This window comes from Brachionichthys hirsutus, unplaced genomic scaffold (genome assembly GCF_040956055.1).
Source record: "Brachionichthys hirsutus isolate HB-005 unplaced genomic scaffold, CSIRO-AGI_Bhir_v1 contig_939, whole genome shotgun sequence".
Lineage (NCBI taxonomy): Eukaryota > Metazoa > Chordata > Actinopteri > Lophiiformes > Brachionichthyidae > Brachionichthys > Brachionichthys hirsutus.
The window spans coordinates 559,607-584,209 of NW_027180321.1; the positions used below are offsets into that span (position 1 = coordinate 559,607).

At 45.9% G+C, this 24,603-nt stretch overlaps 1 protein-coding gene across 1 annotated transcript; it reads left to right on the forward strand.

Annotated features, from left to right (window-relative positions):
• Window positions 1–398: 398 nt before the first annotated feature.
• Window positions 399–19,287, forward strand: LOC137912678 (protein MTSS 2-like). The gene is made up of 16 exons (XM_068756812.1): window positions 399–467; window positions 3,161–3,222; window positions 3,337–3,410; window positions 12,639–12,723; window positions 12,921–13,012; window positions 13,111–13,185; window positions 13,571–13,579; window positions 14,423–14,580; window positions 14,672–14,779; window positions 15,145–15,242; window positions 15,508–15,640; window positions 16,416–16,490; window positions 16,670–16,825; window positions 17,200–17,376; window positions 17,511–17,679; window positions 17,933–19,287. The coding sequence occupies exons 1-16, from the start codon at window positions 399–401 to the stop codon at window positions 18,706–18,708; spliced, it is 2,316 nt and encodes a 771-aa protein (XP_068612913.1). The 3' UTR covers window positions 18,709–19,287.
• Window positions 19,288–24,603: the final 5,316 nt, after the last annotated feature.

Genomic DNA, 24,603 nt, shown 5'->3' on the forward strand with positions numbered 1-24,603 from the left:
GTCCACTCCGTTATTTGCGTAAACGCGGCGGTCATGACGATGCACGGTGCGTGAGTCGTGCACACAGTACCCGGCTGCAGGTCGTTCTCCCCTTCGCTCCATCCGTCCTGTGAGGCCGAGGGCCGGCGAGCAGCGGCAGAATCAGCGGCAGCGCCCGGTGCCTTCGAGCCGCGCGTTTCTTTTTGTCTGCGCGCCCCGCAGGCTGCTGCCCCCGCCGCGGGCTCGCAAGGCTTCGCAAGGCTTCGCATCCTCTCCCTCCGCTGCCGGCGCATTGTGAGAGAGGACAGGGGAAGGGCGGACCATCCAAACAGAGATTTCCATGTGTGATGGTTCGGTAATCGGATATTTCCTCTGATTTTTTTTGTCGTCTGGCTTTTTCGTTTTGTTTTTTTGACACCATGGAGTCTGTGGAGAAGGAGTGCGGCGCGCTGGGTGGATTATTCCAAGCCATCGTGAACGACATGAAGGTAAATTAACCCGCGATCATATTTGACCTTCAGTTTATGCCCGATGGCTGATCAGGCGCATATTTTTATTGCCTTTGTCCCTTTTTTTGCGGGGTCCCCCCCCCCCGCCACCTCCCCCACTTGAAACACCGCTGCGGGACAAAATGAGAGATGAAACGCGTTTCCCTTTGTGCTATTTGCGTAATGCGAGGTCGGTCTATCAGACACTGGTTACATTTCAGGTTTACCACTCGTCGTGTCAGGACTGCTCGTGCTGCAGTATCAGCAGAGAAAGACGCGTTTTTTAAGGGGGGGGGGGGGGGTTACAGTGTTTAGTTCAACGATCTGACATCAATCAGACAAAATCAGGAAAAAGGGCCATCAGAATGGGAGGATCATTTTAATTACGCCATAACAAATATCCTGCTGCTGCTTTATTTCTAACGCCTCCATCCCAGACAGGATTTCTTTCCAGACTGAACATAAAAGATGGTGAGATGCTCTGAAAGGAAACTCGCCCGCTGCCCTGCAGCCTCACATGCTATTGACATTGGCTCTTTGATCTTTCTGGTGACATGAAAAACAACAACATTCCTATTGAGCTGTATTTCAAGACAAATTGGATTCAGGCCTCAGTTAAGAAACCAAATTAATCCAGGTTGCATCGCAGCCGCCACGCGATACAAACCAACCCCAAATAACAAAACACAAACTGGACTCCTCTCTGTTAAAGATGTAAAGGATCCTATAGCTGTCTCCTGTTATCTTTCACACACATCCAAGTGGTGTGTGTGTGTGTGTGTTGGGGGAGGGGTCGAGCCGAGGAAGTTGAACTCGGGTGGTTGTTATTTGCAACAACAGCTGGAAAGTGTGCGCCATTCATCAGGCTGGGTGGCAGCTCATTGTGAAGGCTGCTTTCAACAACAGCCGACAGGTCCGTGCATCAGGAGGGACTTCTCACCCTGGGATCATTGATGTGTGTGTGTGTGTGTGTGGGGGGGGGGGGGGGGCTCACTTTGGACTGACCATTTATGGGCCTCGGTTTGTTGTGTTCCAATGGAATCAGCCTTCAGCTATTGGCAGCCCTGCTTCGGTTTCATATATTTCCAGTTTGTGTTGTTTGCATGCCAGGACCAGAGAGACAGAGAGGGGGGGGGGGTTCTTGGAGAGGCAGTCTGTGTATTGATAGGCAGAACAGTTGAATGAAACTGAAGCCCTTAGTCAGCACAGTGTCGGTGTCCACTGTGATCTGACCTCATTCCTGGCTGCCTGGCTGGGCCAATGCGAGCCTGTCAGACCAGCTTTCCACCCACAGGGAGCCACGCGTTTGGCTCTGAGCTCGCTGGGTTCGAACAGTGTTGCAGCCTTTAATGATACCTACGCAGTGCAGTCCGTTGCACTGCATTACAGGCTGCACAAACAACATGCATTGGTTAATAATGATATGCTGATGCTGTGAGAGGAGAAGGGGATGGTTGAAGAGGAGGTGGAAACAATGACTCATCTCGATAAGATCAGGAATTAGGTCAACGTTGGATTTGATTCAACACCTCTGTGTTAGACGTCCATGAGACTCAGAGATGATAAGTCACGATGGTCCTGACCTCACCCTCCTGTGCAAGATGGTGCACAGGAGGAAGACTTTCCATCCCTCCTTTTTCCTATTTACCTCTGCCACTCAGTTCCTCGGGAGCGCCTGGTTGAGGATGTCAAGAGAATACCGTGCCCTCCTCTACTCCCCCTTACTGCTGTGCATGCCACACTCTCCCTTTGCTCACTTCTTCACCCTCCAACCTCAGCTGTGTTGGAAGCACCCCCCCCCCCCCCCCCATTGGGACTGACAGGGTCACAAAAAGCTAATTAGACACCTGTGGCAGTCAAGTGCAGAAGACAGCAGGGCTGGGAGGTTCGTACAAACATTTACTTTCGGGGTGATGATCTACTTCTACTCTACTTCATCTGAGAACAAAATGAATTTAAAGGCGTCAGTGCCCCGGAGGGAGGGTCGCATCGGAAATGGGGAGGAATGCAAGACAGGATATGTCTAACCAGGATAATGTGTTCTGTTTCAGCTCCTCGCCATCAACGAGGCGTATCTGGGGGTTACGTCCTTCCTCTCCTTTCTCCAGGGGGCCAGGCTTTTTCCTCTGATGTGATCTAGCCTCCAATGTGTTTATTGTTTGTCTTTCACTCCTGTAGTTCAAAGTAGGGGCGTGATGATCCTGGGGCAATATCTGATCCAGATTTTTTTTTACAAAGACTGGCCTTTACTGACTTGCCTGTGAACATAAACGCTTGTGATACGAGAGCTTATGGAGATCACACTTGCACAAAAGACATAAAGAGCATGTGAAGGCAACCACCGGAATGAACGAACAAGGCATTTGGGTGCATAGGCAGCAGTAATCACCCAAGTGTTTTGCTGAGAAATCATTCTGACCTTTGTTTAAAGACAAGTCAGAGCATGGTACTCGTACACTAACCTGTTTCTCACCTCCAGGGTATAATCTAATGTAAGCCCTCTGAGTTATTTAACCTTTATCTCAACTGTGTGTCTAATCAGCGCATTAAGGCAAACAAATTCAGCTGAACTATTACTCGGCTCTAGGAAACCAGACTGTGTCCTGTTGAACAGTATTACGCAGTTTTGAAACGGTGTGCTTATGCACTTGGATGTCCAGTTGTGTACTCACTTCATTTCTCTTTCTCACCAGAGCTCTTATCCCGTGTGGGAAGACTTCTGCGCCAAAGCTACAAAACTGCACTCTCAACTCAGGTGAGAAATGCTTCCTGTGAATGGTAAAACTTGAGGGAGAAAAGTAAGGCGTAACATTTACAGACTGTGTTTGCAAAGTCATAGTGCGGTGAACGTGTGCCAATGTATTTACAGGACCACAATTCTGGCAGCAGTGGCCTTTTTAGATGCCTTTCAGAAGGTGGCGGACATGGCTACTAGCTCAAGAGGTAAGGCAGAGCGTTTAGACTCTGAAAGGAATTCTGTCCAGTGTTTACCGAGGACTTGTGGAGAGAGACTGTATCCCCATTATGAATGGACATGCGTTACCTACTTACGCATGGAAAAAGCTAACCCTGGAAGTGAAACGTTTTTTGATTAAAGGATACTGCAAATCCCCCCCGCCCCCCCCCCCAAAGAAAACCCAACAACTCAAGAGCAAGGTAGCGAAAAATGGCCGAAAGAGTGTGAGTCTGTGCTCTAAGTTTTTTTTTTTCCAGCCTTTAGCTGGACTCACTAGAGATTCCAGGTCACTCTCTGTTATCCCATTCTCTCTGTACACTTGTGACATGAAAAAAACAAATGTCCTCTCCGGTCAGCAGTAACTGTTAAACGCCAACACTGAGGCGAAGATATATACACTGTTAAATATCAGACGTTTAGAAAGCCTATTCTTAGCTCTTTTCTTGCCAGTAAACTGACATTGCACAAGTAGATGTGTGTAGTCCCATTGTCCTTGGTGTTCCATGTAACCACAGAAAGTGAAACATTTGATGCTCGGTGTGAGCAGACAGAATACCTCAAAAGACACGGTTCTTCCTTTCTCGGTTGGCCATGGGTGTGGGGGGGGGGCATCTGGGGGGCACATTCAGCTCAGGAAAAGTGAAAATCTGAGCTTATTGTTTCTTTGGTCTTAATGAGGTCTGCTGATCTGCTTAGTCACCCTTCTAGATAGCAGCAGCCAGGCGGGCCAGAGAGGCAGCTGATTAACAAAGATTTCTTAATTGATCATTGAGAGTAGCATGTAGGTCAACCCCCCCCCCCCCCCCCCCCCACCATCTTAACAAGTGTGACCAACTGCTGGAGAAAATGGCTCAAATTGGGCTTTTGTTCAAAGGGCGTGCGCAGATTCTCACCAGCCTCACTCCTGCAACGTGTCCAGTAACAGTGAGGCTCATTGCTATTGGTCAATATGTCACATCACCTTAAATGATTCCTGATGTAAATGTGTGTTAGTTTGGCAAGACGAAGCAAGGTAAGCTGGAGTCCAGCAGGGCGCTGCTCGCAGCCTGCTTCAATAAAACATTGGTACGGACCATGCAGCCAGAGGCAGATAAGTTCAAAGTTAGAGTTTGCCACCAGTAAATGAAGGGAACACAGAAGGAAGATAAATGGATCGGAGAGAGATGAGCGAGAAGGCTGTGTTAAGTTTCGCAACTAAAGAAATCCCTCTAAGTGTGTCATTTAAACACACACTGGGGGATTAACACACACACACACACACACACACACACACACACTCATCAGTGTATGAGGGCTGCAGGGTAATCTGTGTGACAAGAGACTAATGGAACATGGATTGGATTAGTGTTGGTGAAGTTTTCATTTGTCTTTGAACTACATTTTAATTATCTTTCTTTGTCAACACTATTGTGTGTTGATTTAGTCGTGGTTAGCTTCGGCTAATGTTGGTGTCATCTCGCCATTTTCTTACAGTAGAAGTGAAATGGAAATAAAAGGTCATTGACAAACTTTGCTCATCAGAATCACAATACTTTAATAATCCCATAGGGAAATTATATCGGCAACAATTCTCCACTCAACAAAGAAACAGGATGTACATAGTGCAGAAATAGATAAAGAAAACAATAATATACACAAATACTGAACAGTAATATCATTTTTTGAAGATGAATTTTCATCATCACATTATAGCTGCAAGCTAGGCCACAGGCTGCATTTTATTTGAGCAGTCTTGAGCAGATTCTCTTTTAAGTCGTTATTTTTTGCGAACATTCATTTGTAAATCACGACGAGTTCAATGACTGTGAACCCAACATGATTTGTGTTACAGCATCATAAAGTACTTTGTTCTAAATGCGCAGTAATTCATGGTGGTTTAGGAAGAGTTTTAGTTTTGCCCACATTAATCGGATACTAATTTAATCCACCAGACGAGTGCAACAATTATTTCAATGAATCTGAAAGCGTTTGTACATTTTTAATGCACTCCTCTCCAGCGTACCACTTCAAACCCACTTCTCCCGTGGGAGCTGAGCTTCTCTGCATGCTCTGGAAACCAGCCTTTAATTTGGAGCGTGAGGGAATGTGAATATGAATCGGAGTTGCCTGGGGTGGACTGGGTGACCTTTGAACCCTGGGTTGAAGGCGTTGTCGACAATAGATAAATACAGTTTGCTTCTCTTATGACCCAAACGTATTTTGGGATTCAAACGTTCCAATTGTTCCGTCAGCCAAACTGGCTACGACTGTTCAGGAAACAGTAACTCAAGAACCCATTCCATAAGTCTCTATTTCTGTCCCTTTTGTTTCTCTCTTTCTTTCTCCCTTCATCTGTTTTTTTAAATCTGCCGTCATCACCGTCACCCCAATTCCCCGCTGGCGTTGTGGGACAAGCTGCAGCTGTTGGCACAGCTGGAGGTTTCATCTTATTCTTCTTTCCTTTAATCTACCTTTGACACATTTACTCCATCGCTGCTGTAGTCCCTGCACGCTCTCCAAACAGTTTATGTTTCCACGTGTCGACCTCTTTGTCGCCATGTTAATGTGTCAAACGTGCAGAGTCTTTGCTCATGTTCAGGCATCCGTTTGCCCTTGCTGTCCCGTTGTAGAGTTCACGATTGTGGTCGAGGCTAAAGCGTTTGTGTTTTATGGCGCATTCGGAGTAGCCGGCTGCCAGGCGCTTTGGCGCTGATGTTTTTTTTCAACCGGGGGCTTGGATCCGGTTCAGTAAAGGCCCACAAACCACAAGGGCTGTAATGGAGGAATGTATTGGGATAATGAAATCCTTTTAAAGCTGTTTATGTTTAAACACCTATCTCTCCTTGACATGTGCTCTGTGGCTGGTGTTTTGTTGTTGCTATGGAAACGCATGGCATGCGCCTCAGATGAAGGGTGCTTTTTCTTCTTCCTCCATTTTTAGATGTGGTTGAATTAGATAGAGGTCAAAGATCCAATAGAGGGGTTCGTCCTTTTCTCAATTTCACACAATGCATTGCGGGCGGCCTTATGTGTGGGCTGCGTTTACACGCTTCAGTGTTGTTGATCGTACATCCAGTGATAATGCAGACTACGTGTGCTATTATAAACCGTCAGAATCGCAGAGGGAGAGGGAATAAAAGAGCTTCTATTGCGTTCCTAAGGTTATTTCTTGGCAAGGGGAAGCGACAGAACAGAAGTGTGAATGGCGAAGGAGAGCATGGATTGCTGCAATCAACCGATCCGTTTGTGCCGTGCTATGACTGTGGCTAAACCCCGGCCAGACAATGATGACTGGTTTTCTGAAGCCTTTAATTATGCTCAGCCTTTAGCATGGTAGCGAACATTCCTTTACATATGACTCCAGAAACACAGTGAGCGCTGAGAGACGGATAAAAAGAAAACGCAGCTCTCTTAATAAAAGACAAAATATACAGGTAGAGCAACGAAAATCGTTCAGCTGCATGAAAGGCCAACAAAATGTTTGTGTTTGCTTGGATCATTTCAGGCAGGTTATATTAAGCAACATTTGCTCGATGTAATATCATAATAAATGAAGCCCACATTTTATATTACATTGATTTGTCTGTTCGAAAATTAGTTTGGATTATGTGAGCAGAGCAAAAACCAAACTATTGTAGCTGTCGAGACTCCGATCATTCTCAAAGTCCTTCAAAGAGTACAATAGGCTGGGTTGAAAGATTAGGTAATTGACCAAGTCCGGGTAGGAATTTACCACGTTATGATTAGTGATTGTGTACGTCTCTGTAAAAGCTGCCCACAAATATGGCCACCGGCGTTGCATTGTCGGATACTGTTACAAAAAGGATCACCCCTCTGTAGTTCAAAGCTAATGGTCCATCAGAGTATGAGATACATGGTCCATATTTTTGAGAGAGTGAGATGAGTCCGGAGGGGGGGGTTGGGTTGGCCTACCGTGGGGGGATGTGATTTCAGTGGGATTTCCACAGCCCTGGGTATCCAGGCTAGGCAGAGTCGTTTAGCTAATCCTCTTAACCCCACTCTGTGACACACAGACACAGCATGGCTTCCCATCCCTTCCTGATGAGCAGAGCCTCGCTTTATATATCCGCACTGCAGCATCACCGATTATACTGGGATGCGCTGCGAAATTATATTCAACACTGACGAAACATTCCTTGCTCTACATCTGTGCGCCACAGAGCACCGTCAGACACACACGGACTCCTGTGAGTCTGCTCTGGCGGGCTTTTACTCTTGCAGTCTCGTAACTCAGTGGAGGAATTGGAGGTATGCTTGTAGATCAGCGTCTCGGCAAATTGGTAATCTGCTCGGGCCTGTGCTCGTCTGAGTTTGGCAGATGGGATGGATATCCCTCCCCGCCATCTGGAGGGCCTGGCACAGGCGGGATGTGACCATGGTCTAATGCAGAGAGATCAGGGGATTATTCTCCTCCGCACTATCCCAGCAGCGCAGCTATTTTTACGGACATGTCAAATTATAAGTGCGCCCATGAGGCCGTCTCTGACACCCCTCTGTCAAGCTCAGTATTTGATGTCCAAGCCCGACATGAGTCAGTGTTGTACTAGTATGTACAAATACAGGAACTTTGGCACTGGGTTTTATGTAGAGTTGATTTTATACAATAGATTTAAAGTATCTTATTTTAGATGTGCACTTTCATGCAGCCGCTTTTATGGTGTACTTTGCATAGGGGCTGGGATATTGTTTGACATTTTCTGATCTTCGGTTGCCATCTCACCACTCGACATTTGGCGAGAGCCTCTGATTTCCTTCTATTGAGTTTATGGGCTTCAAAAGAAAAGCTCTAATTGGTCAACAAATATCTTTCATCCATTTTTAGAGATTACACGGTGAAAGAAAGGCGAGACGTGTCTGCAACAGTGATGTGAGGAACAGATGATGAAGCAAGGAATACTATTGCTAGAGAAAACAGATCATTTGGCTCTGCTTGGCCTTCATTCTGAGGCTGAGTGCGGAGCTGAGAAGACAAACAGGAGACTTGGGGAGAACACAGTGTTCAGCTATAGCCCAAACACGAACTCGCAGTGGACGGGAGGTAAGGAAAAATACTGAGAAGAGGGAGCTCGCTTCCGGAATGTATGAGAGGACATTAAAAGTTCTAGAATTATTATGTGAATTATATAGAATGTACTAAGTCTGTATTTTACATCTCTGCACTGATCTCTCACTGAGGAGGAAGAGAAATGGCGACGAGAAATGCACTCTCAGGGTAACAAAGGCTACAGGTGTGTGGGGGGTGGGCGGGGCCTATGAGAAACCACAACATCAGCACAGGCGTCAGCATTGTTTGTTGGATTGTTTGCAAATGAGCCGAGCTGCGGGAGCTTTGGTGGAGCAAAATAGAGGGCAGAGCCTTGCCAGCTGAGATCAAGAGTACAAAGGGTTTGAAGCAGGACAATGTCTGACTGAACTGTCCTCAGAGTCCCTCTTGTTTGTCTGAAGTTTTATACAAAGCCTCTGGACCTTTGCCTTGCATAACCTCACATGTCTCTTTCTTTAAGGCATGCTGAAGAAAATCATTGGGCTTTCTGTTCTTTCCATTTCTGTTTTGTGCGATCCAAGAGCCAAAAGGCTCGTTTATTTTTAGCAGCAATTATGTCCCCCAACAGGAAACTCCTCAAAAATAAAAAATATCACTTCCTTCACGCTCTCTCCTCTTCCTCCTACTCCTCCTCCTGCTTCTCCTTTGGTCTCGTCCTAATGCTCTCCAGAACATGTTTAAACCACATAAACACCAGGGTCTCTGTGTCTGTGGGTGTTTCTGCGCTGCCTGCTGGCCAGACAACAATGGCTTGAGTGTGTTTGACTGTGTGAGTAATACAGTTGATGCTGAGGCCATTTCCTTTCCTTTCATTAGCATTGTTGCTGGTAAAAATGACGTTCTTCAAGTAAGGAAGTGAGACAAAGGTGCTGAATGCTGTTTTGTTTTCTAATGAAAACATGCAGCACGTAATGCGCAAATGTTATCTCATGAATAACACGTGCAAAGTTTGACTTTTTATTTTTATTTTTATATATACATCTCGCTTTATAATTTGTGACTTTTCTCTGGTGTAGTACAAACTAAAATCAATGTTTATTTAGTCACTCATATCCTACAGCCTTTGGGCTATGGTCGATTTTGATTGTTAATTTTGAGTCGCTTTTTTAAAACTAGAAACAAATAAACTAGAATGGAACTAGTATGGGACTTGATCATACTAGCAATGTTGCCAACCAACCAGCACGTCATATCTTTACTTATTCTTGGTTGAAGGCTCTAATAAATCTCTCTGATAAATCTTTCATCCTTATTGTTGTCTTATCACTTTTGCAAATTGAAAAATAAAATATCTGCATGGTGTTTCCATTTCTCTGTGAAGGATCACATGAAAGGTTAGATTTTTAAAAGCAATCCGTGAACCCCTGATCTTCATCAATCGTTTATTTGCTGGACCATTTGCTGTGAGAGATTTTGTCCTGTTGCACCTGCAGCAGCCAGCTAACACTTCCTCTGCCCTCCGACTGGCCGAACCCTCCCAGCACCTTGGAAGTGTGAGCCCTCTTTCATTCTTCCCTTCCCTTGCCTTCCTGCCCTTTTCTCCCATCAGTGGCCTCCGCTGTGTCCCTGCCAGTTCACACTATCGCTTAAAAGGAGGTTAAAGGCACGTGTCCTAACAGTCCTTGCCAGCTCCGCAGCTAAGGTGCCAACGTGAGGAATAACCTTTAACACGTGGAAGACGCAATTTTCTCAGCTTAGCAGTGACTGCGTGAGAGCTTAGCAAAAGCAGAGAAGGGACTTCATTTATCGTTTTTGTAGGGATGCTCTGTACCTTTGGGTTCTACAGCCCATAAGCATGCTTCATTTCCTAAGGATGCAGAGAGAGAGAGAGAGAGAGAGAGAGAGAGAGAAACACTTGACTCAGGAGAACTGGATTTACAGCAGACTGTTGCCCAGCATGGTAGTCTTGAAATCAAAAGAAGTCGGAAGAAAGCTGCGGCGTTTACATGCTGAAACGGAGATAGTTAAGCTAAGCTGCCACGTTGAAGACATTAGGGAACAAGGCCCATGGCAGTTTAGCTCCTGGGCTCCTGGCAGGAGAGCCCTCTATAAAGCAGCCCTATTAAAATGTTCCTCCGTTCCCCAAGGAATCATGGGACTTAATCAGAACCAGGGGTCTGGATGGGACCGCTGACTAAACGTTTGACCACACTGTGCTGCTTCTGGGTACCGGCGCTCAGCTACCAACAGAGCCTATAGCAAACAGGGCTTGACCTTCCCACCAGTAAACACAGCCACTCAACTTGGACAGCAGAACTGCCGTGCTCCGTGTCTCATGATATATGGCTTGGTTGCGTGGTTGCTACTCCACCCTGAGCTCCGACTCAGGCGACACGAACGTGTTATTAACTGCTCTTGCTGCTACGTGTTACTACCAGCGCTGCTCTCTGGGGAGACAGTTTGCAAAGCAAGATTGAGCTTTGAAAAAGGATAAGGCTCTACTAAACTAAACAATATAACATTTAAAATAGTAGAATCCATGCAAATAGAATTTGTTTTTGTTTGTCACATGCCTGTGTGTGTGTGTGTGTGTGCTGGGTGGCGCTATGGGAGTAAATCTCTGTCCCGGTCTATCCGGGCCAAGGCCAGAGGACAGTAGGGCTCTTGGATATGGGCAGGAAGAGTCTGGACCTTCCCAGGATGGAGCTGTCAGCTGATGCCCCCCCCCCTCCTCCTCCTCCCCCAGATAGGAAGGAGGAGAGGAGGAGACACTAGCAAAGACACAAATTGGCAGGTGTGGATGGGCGGAGCGGGTGGAGGATGGAGCCGTTGACTGGCGACAGCGACATTAGGAAGTTCTGTTGTACAGATAGAAGAGTCCACATTGCCCCCCCCCCCCCCCCTCTTTGCCTCACCCCCCGTCCTCTGAGAGCTGTGGAGGCATCCCATAACGCTTTTCAGAGGAGAGATGTCTACCTGTCACACGTGTCTTTATAAAGCCTTGAATGCAGACCCCATGATGATTCCGTCACCTCCTGCTCGCATGTGAATCAGCTGGCCTATAACCTGTACCCCCCCCCCCCCCCCCCCCCACACACACTCCTCGGAAACAAAGAACAACAACCCTGCCTGCTGAAAACGTCCACGTATGATTGAGTCCATATCTCACCCAGCCTTTGAACTGCTGCACTGATGTTGACAGCCGAGCGCTGGAGTGAAATGGTCTTTGAACTCGCACCGTGACTCGATATCGACCGGAGGCGTAAGCCTAATTTCTCTCTGTGATAACTAGAAAATGGCACGGATCTCCCCGGACGAGCAGCTGCGGCATTCCTCGCTCTGTATCTGGTTTCAGGCCTGCTATATTAGTCGTGGGCTTCTTTGTTTTATTCCGTCGGCTTGGGTCAGGCCGCAGTTTGTCTTTCTCCCTCTCTCCGCCCATGGATGGTGTTTAGGAAGCAGAGAGAACAGGAAAGGCAGAGTAAGCACGGAAGAATAGAGGGATATCCCCTTTCAGGTTACCCTCCTTTTCCCTTCAGGATAGAGGGGGTGAGAATTTAGGAAAGGTGGGGTTGGGGTTGGTAAATCACACCACCTGTCCACATCTACACAAGGATGCAGGAAAACCTGTGCGTAGGCCCTTCCAAACTCATTCATGAATACGAATACGATCTCGCTTTTCGACTCTGAGAGGTGTGTGTGTGTGTGTGTGTGTGTGTGTTGCGAGACGCTCAGATTAGCCCTATGTGGCCCAGATTACAACAGGATCAGCACTGCTACATATTACACAGGTCTGTGAACTATTAGTTAGATAGCGGGCCAGCCGCGGCTTTAGGGGCTGAAACCCCATTTAATTACATTTCAGAGAGGAAAAGTAGAGAAGGAGCTCAATGCAATCTGCTGGTGCTCCGTGGTGAGAGTCATGCACGCCATCTTCAAGTGTAAAACGCATGTTTTTGTCCAGATGGAGGGATCGTAGGCTTTTTGTTATAGGGCACTGCGACGGTTTTTCTTTCCTCCCGACCAATGTGACATTTCTGGACTCTGTCTTTGTCCACCTAGTGGCTGAAATAAGAAGTGTCTCTCATTCCTTGAATAGAAAGCGTTCTGCACATTATATTTGCATTATATTTCCTCACAGAAAGAAAACTTGTTTTTAAGGCAAAGATTTACACCTCTGATTTGTAATATCAACCTTGTAAATGAGAATTTGTGTTTCGTCCCATTCAAGGTGCCACGAGGGACATCGGCTCAGCTCTGACCAGGATGTGTATGCGGCACCGCAGTATCGAGGCAAAATTACGCCACTTTACCAAGTCAGTGTAACCAATGTTTTATTTTTTCACCTTGAGAATGATCGTGTTCCCATGTCATCAATCGTGAGTGTGCGTGAATGAGTGTCTCGGGTCCCGTTGCATCTCTGTTGACCTTCGTCCCATTCTGCCACTCTACGTTGAGTGTGTTTTGGGTTGCTCCTCATTCTCTCTCATGTTGTGTCTCTTTGTCGCTGCAGTGCTCTCATGGAAGGGCTTGTTACGCCACTTCAGGACAGGATGGAGGAATGGAAGAAGACGACCAATCAGCTGGACAAAGATCATGCCAAAGGTCGATAAACCAGGAGGACACAAAAATGGATAGATGGCCATTTGTGATCGTATCGGAAAAACTGACAAATGCTTTTTTGGTTTTGCATCGCTCTACAGAATACAAGCGATCTCGCCAGGAAATCAAAAGGAAGTCACTGGATACAGTAAAACTCCAGAAAAAAGCAAGAAAAGGTGGGAAAACTTTCCCTCGAGACGAAAAACCTATTAGATAAAAGCAGCTCACATAGCAAGGATGGTTTCACATGGTTCTGATTAAAATGACACCATCTCCGCCTGTCACAATCTCAGAGGCGACAGATTATTTGTCTACTTCTGCCCTATAAATCGACTCAAGGATCTTTCCTGGCAGTTCGTACATTAGTTGCTGCTGATAGCTGTAATTAAACTTCTACTTTCTTTCAGGCCTTACTGTGTAACAGCAACAGGGGCTAGTCATGAACATGCACTATGCCCTGACCTGACGTATCTAACATTGCCTGTTCTTCTGTCCTCCTCTCACTTCACCACCCTGCCTGTTCCTGCAAACCCCTCCTCTGTTTCTTTCCCCTGGCTGTAGAGCTTCTGGGTGTGTCCTTTGGTGAGAACTTTACAAGAGTTTTCAAATCATATTCATTTTTAGATTAGAATGGCCAGTGAAAGGAAAGGCCATTACTTTAATTATTCATTTAAAGGTAAAAGAAACATCGTCCAACTAATGCTCATTCGTCCTATCGATGACTGATGACATGTGTTCGAGATATGAAACTACCACAAGCAGGGTTGGCTCATCAGGCTGAAAATGGGAACAGCTAAACTTCGCCTGGTAACATGTGTCCAGCGCGTTTCTTCAAGCTATGTAAAGGTGCTCTGTAGGGCATTAGCAGTTGGCAGTTTGAGCTCAGGCCCTCGAACCGTGAGAGATAGCTCATCATCTTCATCGCATCCTTTTCATTATTTTTCCCTCCTCCATCGACGCCATCATCATCTTGTGTGTTTGTGGTATGCGGTCTTGAATGACTCGCAGACATCCTGTTTACTTTTATGCATCTAATCTCATTCATTTCAGGACAAGCACAGCGCCAGTTGCTTTGCGTCAGCGCCTGATTGATGACATGTGTTCAGTGTCCTCTCATTGCCATGCACAAGAGCCATTGGACTGTAGTGTCTGTCAGTGCATTGGCCTCAAATACACAAACCGTTTATCACTATGTCCTAATCATGTCTCATTTTTACTCTTTCTCCCCCCTCACTGCACTTTGTACATTCTTCTTCCTTCATGTCACGTCTTTAATTATCACCCATCCGTTCTGTCATTACTTGTCTCCGTCTTATCTCTCCTCTTCCTCCTCCTCGTCCTCTCTCGTCTATCTTTGCTCCCTCCCTCTCTCCATCCTCCCTCTCCCCCCTGTGTTCCTTTTCCCTCGCCCAGGCCGAGGGAACCTGCGCCCCCAGCTGGACAGTGCCATGCAGGACGTCAGCGACTTGTACCTCCTGATGGAGGAGACGGAGAAGCAGGCGGTGCGCAGAGCCCTCCTGGAGGAGAGAGGGCGTTACTGCACGTTTATTAACATGCTGCAGCCCATGGTGGTAGGAACACTTGAAATAGTATTGGTGAAAAATTACACATTAACATTGACATGTTAAATTAGCCTTAATTTGTTCATTTTCTCCCACTCAGAATGTGGAGATTACCATGCTGGGAGAAATAACACATTTGCAGGCCATTGTTGATGACCTCACTTTGCTGACCGAAGACCCTCACAAACTGCCACCAGCCAGTGAGCAGGTAACAGTGATGTAATGCTACTGATTCCATTAGGTTTTTGTTCTGTTTTTAAACTACCCATCATTTTATGTGTCTGCAAATTCTGAAATTGCTTTCCTGAGGTTATCGCATATATTTTTGTATATATAAATTCCCATCTGTAATAGTAGTTGCACGGACCACATAGTCTTGCTTTGGTTGACAGTTCCCATATACAAAGATTTATCAAATTACATATTAAAGACTGATTTCTTTAGCAGGAAGGAACATTCCTTTGGGCAACACTCTGATTGTGAATGACTTTTTTTGGTCTCATCATGACATTTGTCTGCAGTAGCAAACATGGCATCGTTGGATCGTCACCATGCTGTTATGTGTTGTTGCAGGTGATTCGGGACCTCAAAGGTTCTGACTATAGCTGGCCCTACCAGACCCCTCCTTCTTCCCCCAGCAGCACTGGCTCTAGGAAGAGTAGCATGTGCAGGTACGTCCAGCAAAAACATAACCTCCTTGGCGGAGGCAAATATTACCTGATGACACGTTCCACAAGACCAGGTCATCTGGTGCGTGTAGAAAGAGGAAATAAGCATATGGTCCAATTATGAATTATTCAGTGTTATTATTTGTCATATTTGTAGCAATTTTCAACAATGGAAGGGGGAAAAAAGCTTTACATAATATTCTCAGTGTGACACTATAGAGCTTTCGTGTATGTTTAGTAACATATTGATCTGACATCCTGTTGACAGTCTCCTCCAGATGCCGTCTGCTGGAGCCCATCGACTCAGCAGCGTCTCCTCCCATGACTCGGGCTTTGTGTCCCAGGATGCCAACACACACTCTAAGCCTCCGTCGCCCATGCCCTCTGACATCATTAGCCAGGTAGCTCATCTCAGCCATTGCCCTTATGCTAAACACTTTGGCTTTCATTGCAGCAGAATTGTTTGACTCCAACTGATTCCTCAGGCAAAACACTGCTACAAAGAAGAGCTAAAATACGAGCAGCTGACACTCAGTTTGCTGACGGCGTAGCTTATTACTAGTGACGAGCTAAAATTAGGTTAATTATCAGGTGAGCGCCAGACATGCATTGGTTCAGTCTAGAAAGAAAAGGGCTGATAAAAAAAAAAAAAAACCCTTTGTAAATAACTTTTAAAACAAGCGAACGAAATGTTTCCATATCTAACATTTAAAATCTTTGCACGTACAGAACAATTGGCAGTGCAATGCTGTAGCGCAGGAGTCTGCATAATCATTTGTATTTAGTAAAACTAGACCTAGAATATTTCTCTCTATTTTTTCATGCACCTCCAGTCTTGTTTGCATTTCAGACGCAAGCCCATCGTCTCAGCGGGAGTTTCATCGTTCGATAGCAAACCCAGACACGCCTCTTCCTTTTTTGCTGCAATAGAGAGTTACCTGTTGCAAGTGTTGAATTTGTATCCCACTGGACTGATGAAGATATTTCAGACTATTGTGGTTTGAACCTTTCGCAATGTAGAGAAGACGAGCAGAAGCTCACCGGCGGGCCAACTGATGCAATGTTCTTTTCTAACCCCAGAAATGAAAGCGCCTCCTTCCTCCTGAACTTCATAGACACTGTTCTCCTTTTCTCACATCTAATCCTCTTCTCTATTATACCCCATCTATTTACCAGAAATCAACAAGCTCAGCCTCCTCTGAGGCTTCAGAAACTTGCCAGTCTGTCAGCGAATGCAACTCTCCTACAGCGGTTAGTGCCGCGCGCATCTCACCGCTGTGTTGGACACACACTCATGCAGATGTGCACACACTCGACTTGCTGTGCATTGTGTACCCATTGTTTTGTGTGTCAAACCGCAGTGCAGTTTGACGGGGGGCTATTCATGGATGCTGAGCACTCTGACTCAGACTTGTCTGTCCATTCCGCAGTTTGGCTCATGCTCATCCTTTGGTACCTTTCGCCCTGCTTTCTCTCACACTGGCGCCATCAGGCCTCTCTCTGTCATACTTCCTGCGTCACCCACATTTAACCACTCCTCTGGATCCAACACCCCCTCTCCCACATCCAAGATTTCTAGCTGGAAGGTTTGTGTTCATTTGCAATTTCACTTTTGGGTTTATCTCTTTTGAATCTTTGTTGCTTCTTTGCTTCTTGTATTTGTGTTGCCTTCATGCACATTAATAAGCATAAAGATTAACCTCACGGTCACCGTGCTGATGTTGCTTATTAAGCTCAGCTTTCCATCTTTCCTCGCAAAGATGTGCCAAACTGAAATAGCCCATTCATTCAACCACATTTACATGGCCCGATGTAATCTGCCCATATCTACATGAGGATCTAATCAGTTCATGAGCCCCATCAAAGGCTTCCATGTTTAACTTGCTGCACGCCTGATGGATGGCAAATGCCAGCGATGCACAATTGGGAGATGGTGCCGTTTTTCCTTCTGCTGCTGCAGGACTGGGCCAAATCGAGCTCCTGTGAGCCATCGTTGGCCGGCACCATTCATCGTAGGATGGAGTCTGTGGATAAGATGCGAGAGCTGGAAGCTCCGCCCAGTCCACTGGGGTATTCTGGGATGCAACAAGATGATCCCAATAGTGCAAGAATTGGTGCAGGAGCCATTGCAGCCAAGGTAAATGTGATAATGTATTAACATGCCCTGAGGATTTTGGCGTTGTTGATGTGGCACACACATGTAAATGAATGCTGAAACATATATACGTCCTGTCTGCTTGTATTTGTGTCGGTGCATGTTGCGTGCCCCAGCATGGTGAGCCCCTGTCTCCAGCAGCCAGTACTCTAGCTATGGTTCTGACCAGAGGTTTGAGTATGGAGCAGCAGCAGAAGAGCAGCAGGGACTCTCTGCAGTACTCCAGCGGCTACAGCACTCAGACCAACACCCCCTCTTGCTCCGAGGACACCATACCCTCACAAGGTAGCACTCAATGCTCAACTCAATTTACTGTACTTCACAGCATTTTTGGCTTTCTCTCATTTTGATGGCAATGTTGTGCAATGCAGCACTATTTTTTTTCCAGTGTTAATTTAATCACTGTAAGATACTAAATGGTGAAACTCAACAGATGCAAAAAAGAAAACAGTTTTTAATAGATGGATAAATAGTAATAATAATTTGTGATCCCAAATTTGGGAGTTCAGCGAAATAAAATATTTCCCATGTCTTCTAGGTTCTGATTATGAGTGCTACTCCCTCAATGGAGATGGGGACAGTGAGGGGCAGGCAGACTTTGACAAGTCCTCCACTATCCCACGGCACAGCAACATTGCTCAGAGTTATCGCCGCATGATCCAAACCAAGAGGCCGGCCAGCACGGCAGGTCTGCCTGCAGGTAAGCCCCTGCAGGGAACTGCAAATGGTGCAGGGGGAGGCGGCTCCGGAGTCATCACATCCGGGACGGCAACCATTCGCCGGACTCCCTCCTCAAAGACCGGAGTCAGGCGCACGCCGTCCACGTCTGGCCCCATTCCCATTCGGCCGCCCATCGTGCCTGTCAAGACCCCAACTGTGCCGGATTCTCCAGGGCTTCCCAGCCCATCTCCGCATCGTGTAAGCAGAGAAAAGTTTCTGTGCGACCCATCTACTAGCGACTACATTAAAGCTTCTCCAAAGAGGATGAGCCTCCCAGACACATCTTGGGGCTTTGGAGTAGGAGGGGCTGACAGGGCAGTTGCTGCCCACGGTGCCGAGGAGGACCCTCTGCTCGCTGCCAACCGCCACAGCTTGGTGGAAAAGATAGGGGAGCTGGCAGCCAGCGCCCACGCCCTTGGTGAGGACCAGTTTCCCTTCCGAAGCGCACTGCCAGGGGATCCGACTCTGTGTGCGCCTCAGGTGCCGACCTCTACGGCTCAGGAGGACAAGGATATGCTGGTGATAATACGCCGCGGGGTAAGACTCCGCAAAGCAGTGACTGACGACAGGTCAGCTCCCAGGATTCTCCGGTAGCTGGCCAGGGGGAAGACTACAAAGAAGCAGCTGCGATGCCCTTGCAAAGTGAAGCGCTCATGTGATGCATGAAGGTCAGGTACAAGAAACAAAGAGGATGCAACGTGCAGTGAACGAAGGCCAATTGAGAGCAATGACCATGAACAATATAAGTCGGGTCATTTCAGGTCATGTATGTATTGTGTACGTACAAATTAATCCATACTTGTTTTGGCTTTTATTCTTTTTGGATTCGTTTGTGGGTTTTGTGGCTAGATGCATCTCTGCTCCCAATGCGACCGGTCGTCGAGCCCAGTCTGCCCGCTTTAGACCCGATGAGGAAGACCTCACTAATGTAGAGATTGAATGCTCGGTGTCTTTGTTCTTGCTCTTTTGATTAGTGTGCATTTCTTAATGAACACAGCCACCCGTGAAGTGCTCTGTGAGCCTTGTGTGTATGCTGTAATTGTCATTGCTGTATAAGTACGTATTACTGTTTAGTTTCATAAGCTGAGCAGCAGCTGTGTAAGTCATGTAAAATAGAATGAATATGGCAGTGTTTTAGTGCTGTACTGTACTGTCAATATATTCTGAAATTAAACAGGCTTTTTACTGTTGAGTGGGTTCATTATTTTTGTCAGTAAATGCAATGCCTTTAGTAACAAAATAGCAAACCCTCATCAAAGCTGGGAACTTCTCCCCGTACAATACAGTCCAATGTGGAATGCTTTTGTCTTCCATGCATTTTCTCTTCCACTGAGCAAATGCTTCTTTATTCACTAGTTCCCTTCCCTGATGCCTGATCATTTCATATATTTGTACATATTTCGTATATTAAGTAAGTCTGTCTGACTCTTTGAGCTAAGCGGCTGACCTCGAGCTGTCGACAGTGATGATGAAAGGGAATAAAACATATCCACACCTTTATCCATATCTATTTAAAACATTTTTTTATCTGAGATGATGCCCACTCTTAGATGAGGTTTTTTTGAACAGTATTATAAAACTGCATCTTACAATGCAAAAAACAAACAAAAAAATAAATAAATTCCTTCACACAAGTTTAATTAAAATCTGTCAAGTAGCTATTTGTGTCATCCTGCTGGCAGAAAAAAGTTAGTGGTTTTTTTAAATTTTATTACCAATGTGCAAAAACCCAGTTTTTGCAAATTTTTCCTGATTTTCCAAGCCCCACAGAATATTTTTTACTATGAATATGCAAACGGTGAATGTAACAAATGAAAGATTAAAGTATCTTCTTTCATCAGAAAAAAAGTGTGTCCCACTTTTTGTTCTGGAGTTATTGGTCGTTGAAGAGATGCAGACCTCAATGTCAGGGTTGGCAATGAATGTTTGGCTTTCAAAAAACGTTTTTAGATGTGAAGGGCACTCAAAGAGTTAATTTCTTGATTGATTTCGTGATTTAGATTTTTTAAAACCATATTTTTTTTGGAATGCTTCCTAAGTAGCTTTCTCTGTGTTCCATGAATTCGTACTGGATAGTAAAACTTTTCCATCAGTCTGGATTCTATTTTTTGTCTATTCTATGCCGCTGCAGTTCTATTAAGAGACAGATGGGAGCGCCAGAGATCCTTTGGCATGGTCGAGCTGACAAAGTCGCTCCAAAATGAGCAGTAATGGAGTACATCCATCGACATTACTGCTTCAGTAAAGTTCTTTGGCAGCCTGGAAAGATGAATGATAATGGGGAGAAAGAGGATGAGACGGCGAGGACGTCTTACAGGCCCCAAAATGAACAATATTCACGTTACCCCAGCGACGCACAGATAACAAAAGAATCCAACTAATATTTCTAGAGAAAATGTGGCAAGCTGTCGCTTGTTTTTATCTGAACTTGAACCCTTCGGCTCTCCAGTTTCAGCTTGTCTAATTGTTGGATGAAGGAGGACGTCTTATTGTAATCAATCAGTCAAAATGAAAATGAATCCTCATCTTAAGCCTTTCACCTCGCTGTCATAAATTGAACAAAATACACTTTATATAACTACTGCAAGATTATACATCCAGTATAATATGTAGAATGCTCACTTTAAAGCTTGTTGGTATTTATCTGTTGGCAGGTAAATTAAGTGGTTACCGCTGTCTCCTCATGACAACGCGTGAATGAGCATGAAGGATAGGTTGTGTGTCTGTGTGTGTCCGTTCTGTGATGGAGTGACAACCTGGCTACAGAATAACGACACATACTGTGTTCAGAACGGTTCCCTAGAAACTAGAACGGTTCCCTTTCAACTACTCTTTCACTGTATGCAGGCTTGTCCGCTGCAGGCACTAAATCTCCAGGGAAAATGAAGACTGACTGACAATCAGGAAGACTTGTCTGGTTCCACATTCATTACCACCGTTGTCGTCTCTTTGAATGTTTCATTGCATTAATTCAGCTGACACCTCTATCGGGACTGGCTTGTAATAAGTGCATTAAAACGGATGGGGAGAGTCCGTCGGGTCTCATCGGCAGCCTGGGTGACAGGCTGCAGGATCACCACATGTGGTCTAGTTCATATATATATAGCACATTATTGAATTTACACTATTGGTGCATAACCATGATCTGGTCAAGTAATGAAAAACTTATGTAATGGCCAGTTGGGGCTTCCTGGGATAATTAGCTGACAAAGGGAGAACAGAGGTGCTTCATTTTGCATCTGAGGTAAATGTTCTCGCTGTCCGAACCATCTCGAAGAGAACATCATCACATTTCATGGAATTGGACATTTTCATTTTCTCTTTCAGCGGATGCCCTCCTGTGTCTTTTGATGGTGTGAAATATTTTTTTCTGTGCTAAATAGGATGTCGTGATTGTTCAGGGCTAAAATGGGATCCTGTTCAAATCAATAATCATTTCTTTAGAGCGTTAATCCCTGAGACAGCCTCGGGCTCCACTAATCAGAGAGCAGATATATTAAAAGCTCTCCTCAGACAAGATGCGACTCTGAAGCTGTGCAGTCTGTTTCTAACAAAACATCAGGCCGAGTATTTATCATTAAATTATTTCCGGCATTGTCCTTCAAAATTACGTGTTGTTGTTCTCGTTTTTTTAGTCGAGGCCTACGTGCTTTAAATGCGTAAGAGATAAAGTGAAACGGCTGAAGATATGCTTCATAATAAGGTTAGATTTTGTTGAGTTTTGTTGTTGGGAGGTTTTTTTTTTTTTTTGCAGAACTGACATTTTCATAAACTAATGCTGCCTCTGCTGCTCTGATAAAGGCGAAGGAAAACTATGAACCTGAGTGCTCATGCTGCCTCCTAATGAATGCCTCTGTTAATAAACAGCTATAGTTTTCAAAGCTTAAACATCACATGCAGTGCCGGTGGTAGAAGCCTTTAGGGAGATCACAGATCAAATCTAATTTGCCGTACCTTCTACAAAAGAGAAATGTCTTAATGGCTATCCAGCTCATCTAAATGCCCTCAGGGGCTGATGAAAGAAAATTCCCCCGAGGGAAGAACATGACAATGAAGCCGCTGTAGAGCTGCGGCTTCTGTGTTGTTCCCAGAAATGCCTCTTTGTATCTGTCTCAGCTTGTTCATGGACACCGGATGATGTCCAGATATCACCTAATGTCCTGTCACTCTATGATAACCTTGACTGTGACAGCTAATTATGCCACAGGAGATTCCTTTTTTTTTTTTTTCATACACTGACATTTTAAACACTATACTTACGCTGTGCTATAAACTGCCCATTAACTGATGTTGGTGCAAAGCCTTTTCAACACCGTCTCCAATAATTCCCTTTTTTTTTTTTTTTTACCCTGCTATTTCAGGAAGAATCATAGACACCCTGTAATTTAAAGAGCACAGAAGTTACAATTTGGAACCTTCACTCCCACAGGCTCATCCACGCTGTATCTGAGGAGGCGCTCACAAGCAAAGGCAGAAATGCTGCAAGGCTATACAACCTTTGCCTTCAGCTGTGTGTCTGCCTCGTTCGGATTGAGGGGAATGGATTTAGTCAATTATTCATTAAGCAGCAGCAGGCTTTCTAACATGCATCGCTAATTCCTTCAGTGGGATTTCTTCTTCTTCCTGTAATGCCTTGTCGCTTTTAGATATCTGTTGCTGGAGCGGGACGATCGCTGATGATTTTTTTTTTCTTTTTTGTACTCTGAACAGCTTTGTTGTTTTTAATGCGGTGTACATTGGTGTTTCGTCTCAGTAGAAAAACTGCTGCAACCCCCAAGTAAACTATCCCTCACACTCTGGCCCGGCCCCTTATGATTGAAATAGCCTTTGCTACAGTTAGCTGTGGTGTATTTGACCATGTGAGACAACATGATTTGTATTCATGAGGCACTCAAGGAGTTCAAAGAGAAGTTACAGCGCAGGCTAGACAGTGCCAGGGGTCTCTCGACTCAAACAATGTCTGTTTTAGATCACACTATTCCGCCTTAAGTGACGAAGTGGCATTTAGATGGTCATAATTTGAAAAGCCCCCCCCCCCCTCTTGTAAGACATTATAAAAAACACCAGTGATTGTGGCACGGCTCATGTGTCCTGGTGACACAACCCGGAGCTTGTGCCATACACGGTAAAATAATTTTGACAAAATGACTTTTGTGCTCCAGCTGCAGGCTGTGTCTCAGAACGATCTGGGGGGGGGGGGGGGGGGGGGGGGGCTTTACTGCCAGTTATCAGAGTTATTGCTTGAAAAGGACAGTTTTGCTGCTGAGGGTGGATTCCACAAAATTTGCAATGATGGATTATACGTTTTCAAACAGATACGGATCCTTCAGCTGTAACTCTGGTAAAAATGTTCCAACTGAATATGAGCAGAGCAAAAAGCAATTACACGTCCAGCGTGGCATTATCCCCCCGGTGCATATGAATATATTGATGCACGTGCGTCTGAAGTAAAGGTTAACATGACATGGGAGGCAAACTCAACAGCGCTCTTCAGCCCGTTATCTGTTTGACAAGTCAGAGCCTTAATGCACCGGTAATATTTAGCCCTCTGCCTTGTCACGCAGGCTGCGGGGGAGGTGAGGGGAATCAAAGGTGTGTGAGTCTCAGAGAACCAGTAGACACACGCAGGGCTTGGTACTGCATGGCTGCTACTTGACATGCTAAGACAGTGACACTAGAACGGAGGAGCAATCTGCAGGGTGACAGTGGGAAAAAAGAACTCCTGCATACTCACACACCAGCGGATGCACAGATGTGCGGAGCTGAACAGTGAAGCCCGTCTTAAATCATGTTTGCACTGTCTCACAGCTCAGATGGGAGCATTTGCATTGAGTATTGATGAATTTTCTTCCACGTTTCTTCCTGCTCTAAACCAGGCGTGATCGTACTGACACGAGATTGCAGCGCATTCAGGGAACTTTTACAAAAAGCGTCTGAGTTCAGATCCCCAGACAGACAAGTAGGGAGATGAAGAGGAAAGCGCATGAGTCAGAAATGTTCCTGCATGGGCAAGGCAGCGCTCTCTCTCTCTCTCTCTCTCTCTTTTGGAGGGGGGGCGCTCTCCTGATGCCCTTGGTTTCCAGACAGCATTGATGTGTTCACTCGACTTTCTCTGAGCCGCTACTTGTCGCTGAGAGCGGATTTACTGTGACTGTGTCACGCAGCTGCAGGGGAGACTCCTGCTGCGTGGGGCGGAGACGCTCCTAAATACTACACAGGGTGGGGTTCAAAATCAAGAGTCCGTCCCCGTGGGCCGCCCCGCCCCGCCCCCCTCTCCCTCGCGATTGGCGCTGTCCGGGGTCCTGAACGCGGCGAATGAATCCACCCAACCCATCGGCTGCGCGCTGCGCTGCGTGGAGCCTGGAGACGGATATCCCATAATGAACATTGGAAGGACCATATCGTGGATAACTGAGGAGGAAGCGTCTCGTCTGTTCCTGCCCTCGTTTTAAATGTCACCCGGAGCGACATAACTTCCCACCGGCCACG

Excerpts from the sequence above, each read along its gene's own strand:
- LOC137912678 (XM_068756812.1), top strand. The coding sequence starts at position 399 with ATGGAGTCTGTGGAGAAGGAGTGCGGCGCGCTGGGTGGATTATTCCAA. Across the intron at positions 14,780-15,144 it reads TGCCACCAGCCAGTGAGCAG|GTGATTCGGGACCTCAAAGG; the intron begins GTAACAGTGATG and ends GTGTTGTTGCAG. Across the intron at positions 17,377-17,510 it reads CAGGAGCCATTGCAGCCAAG|CATGGTGAGCCCCTGTCTCC; the intron begins GTAAATGTGATA and ends TGCGTGCCCCAG.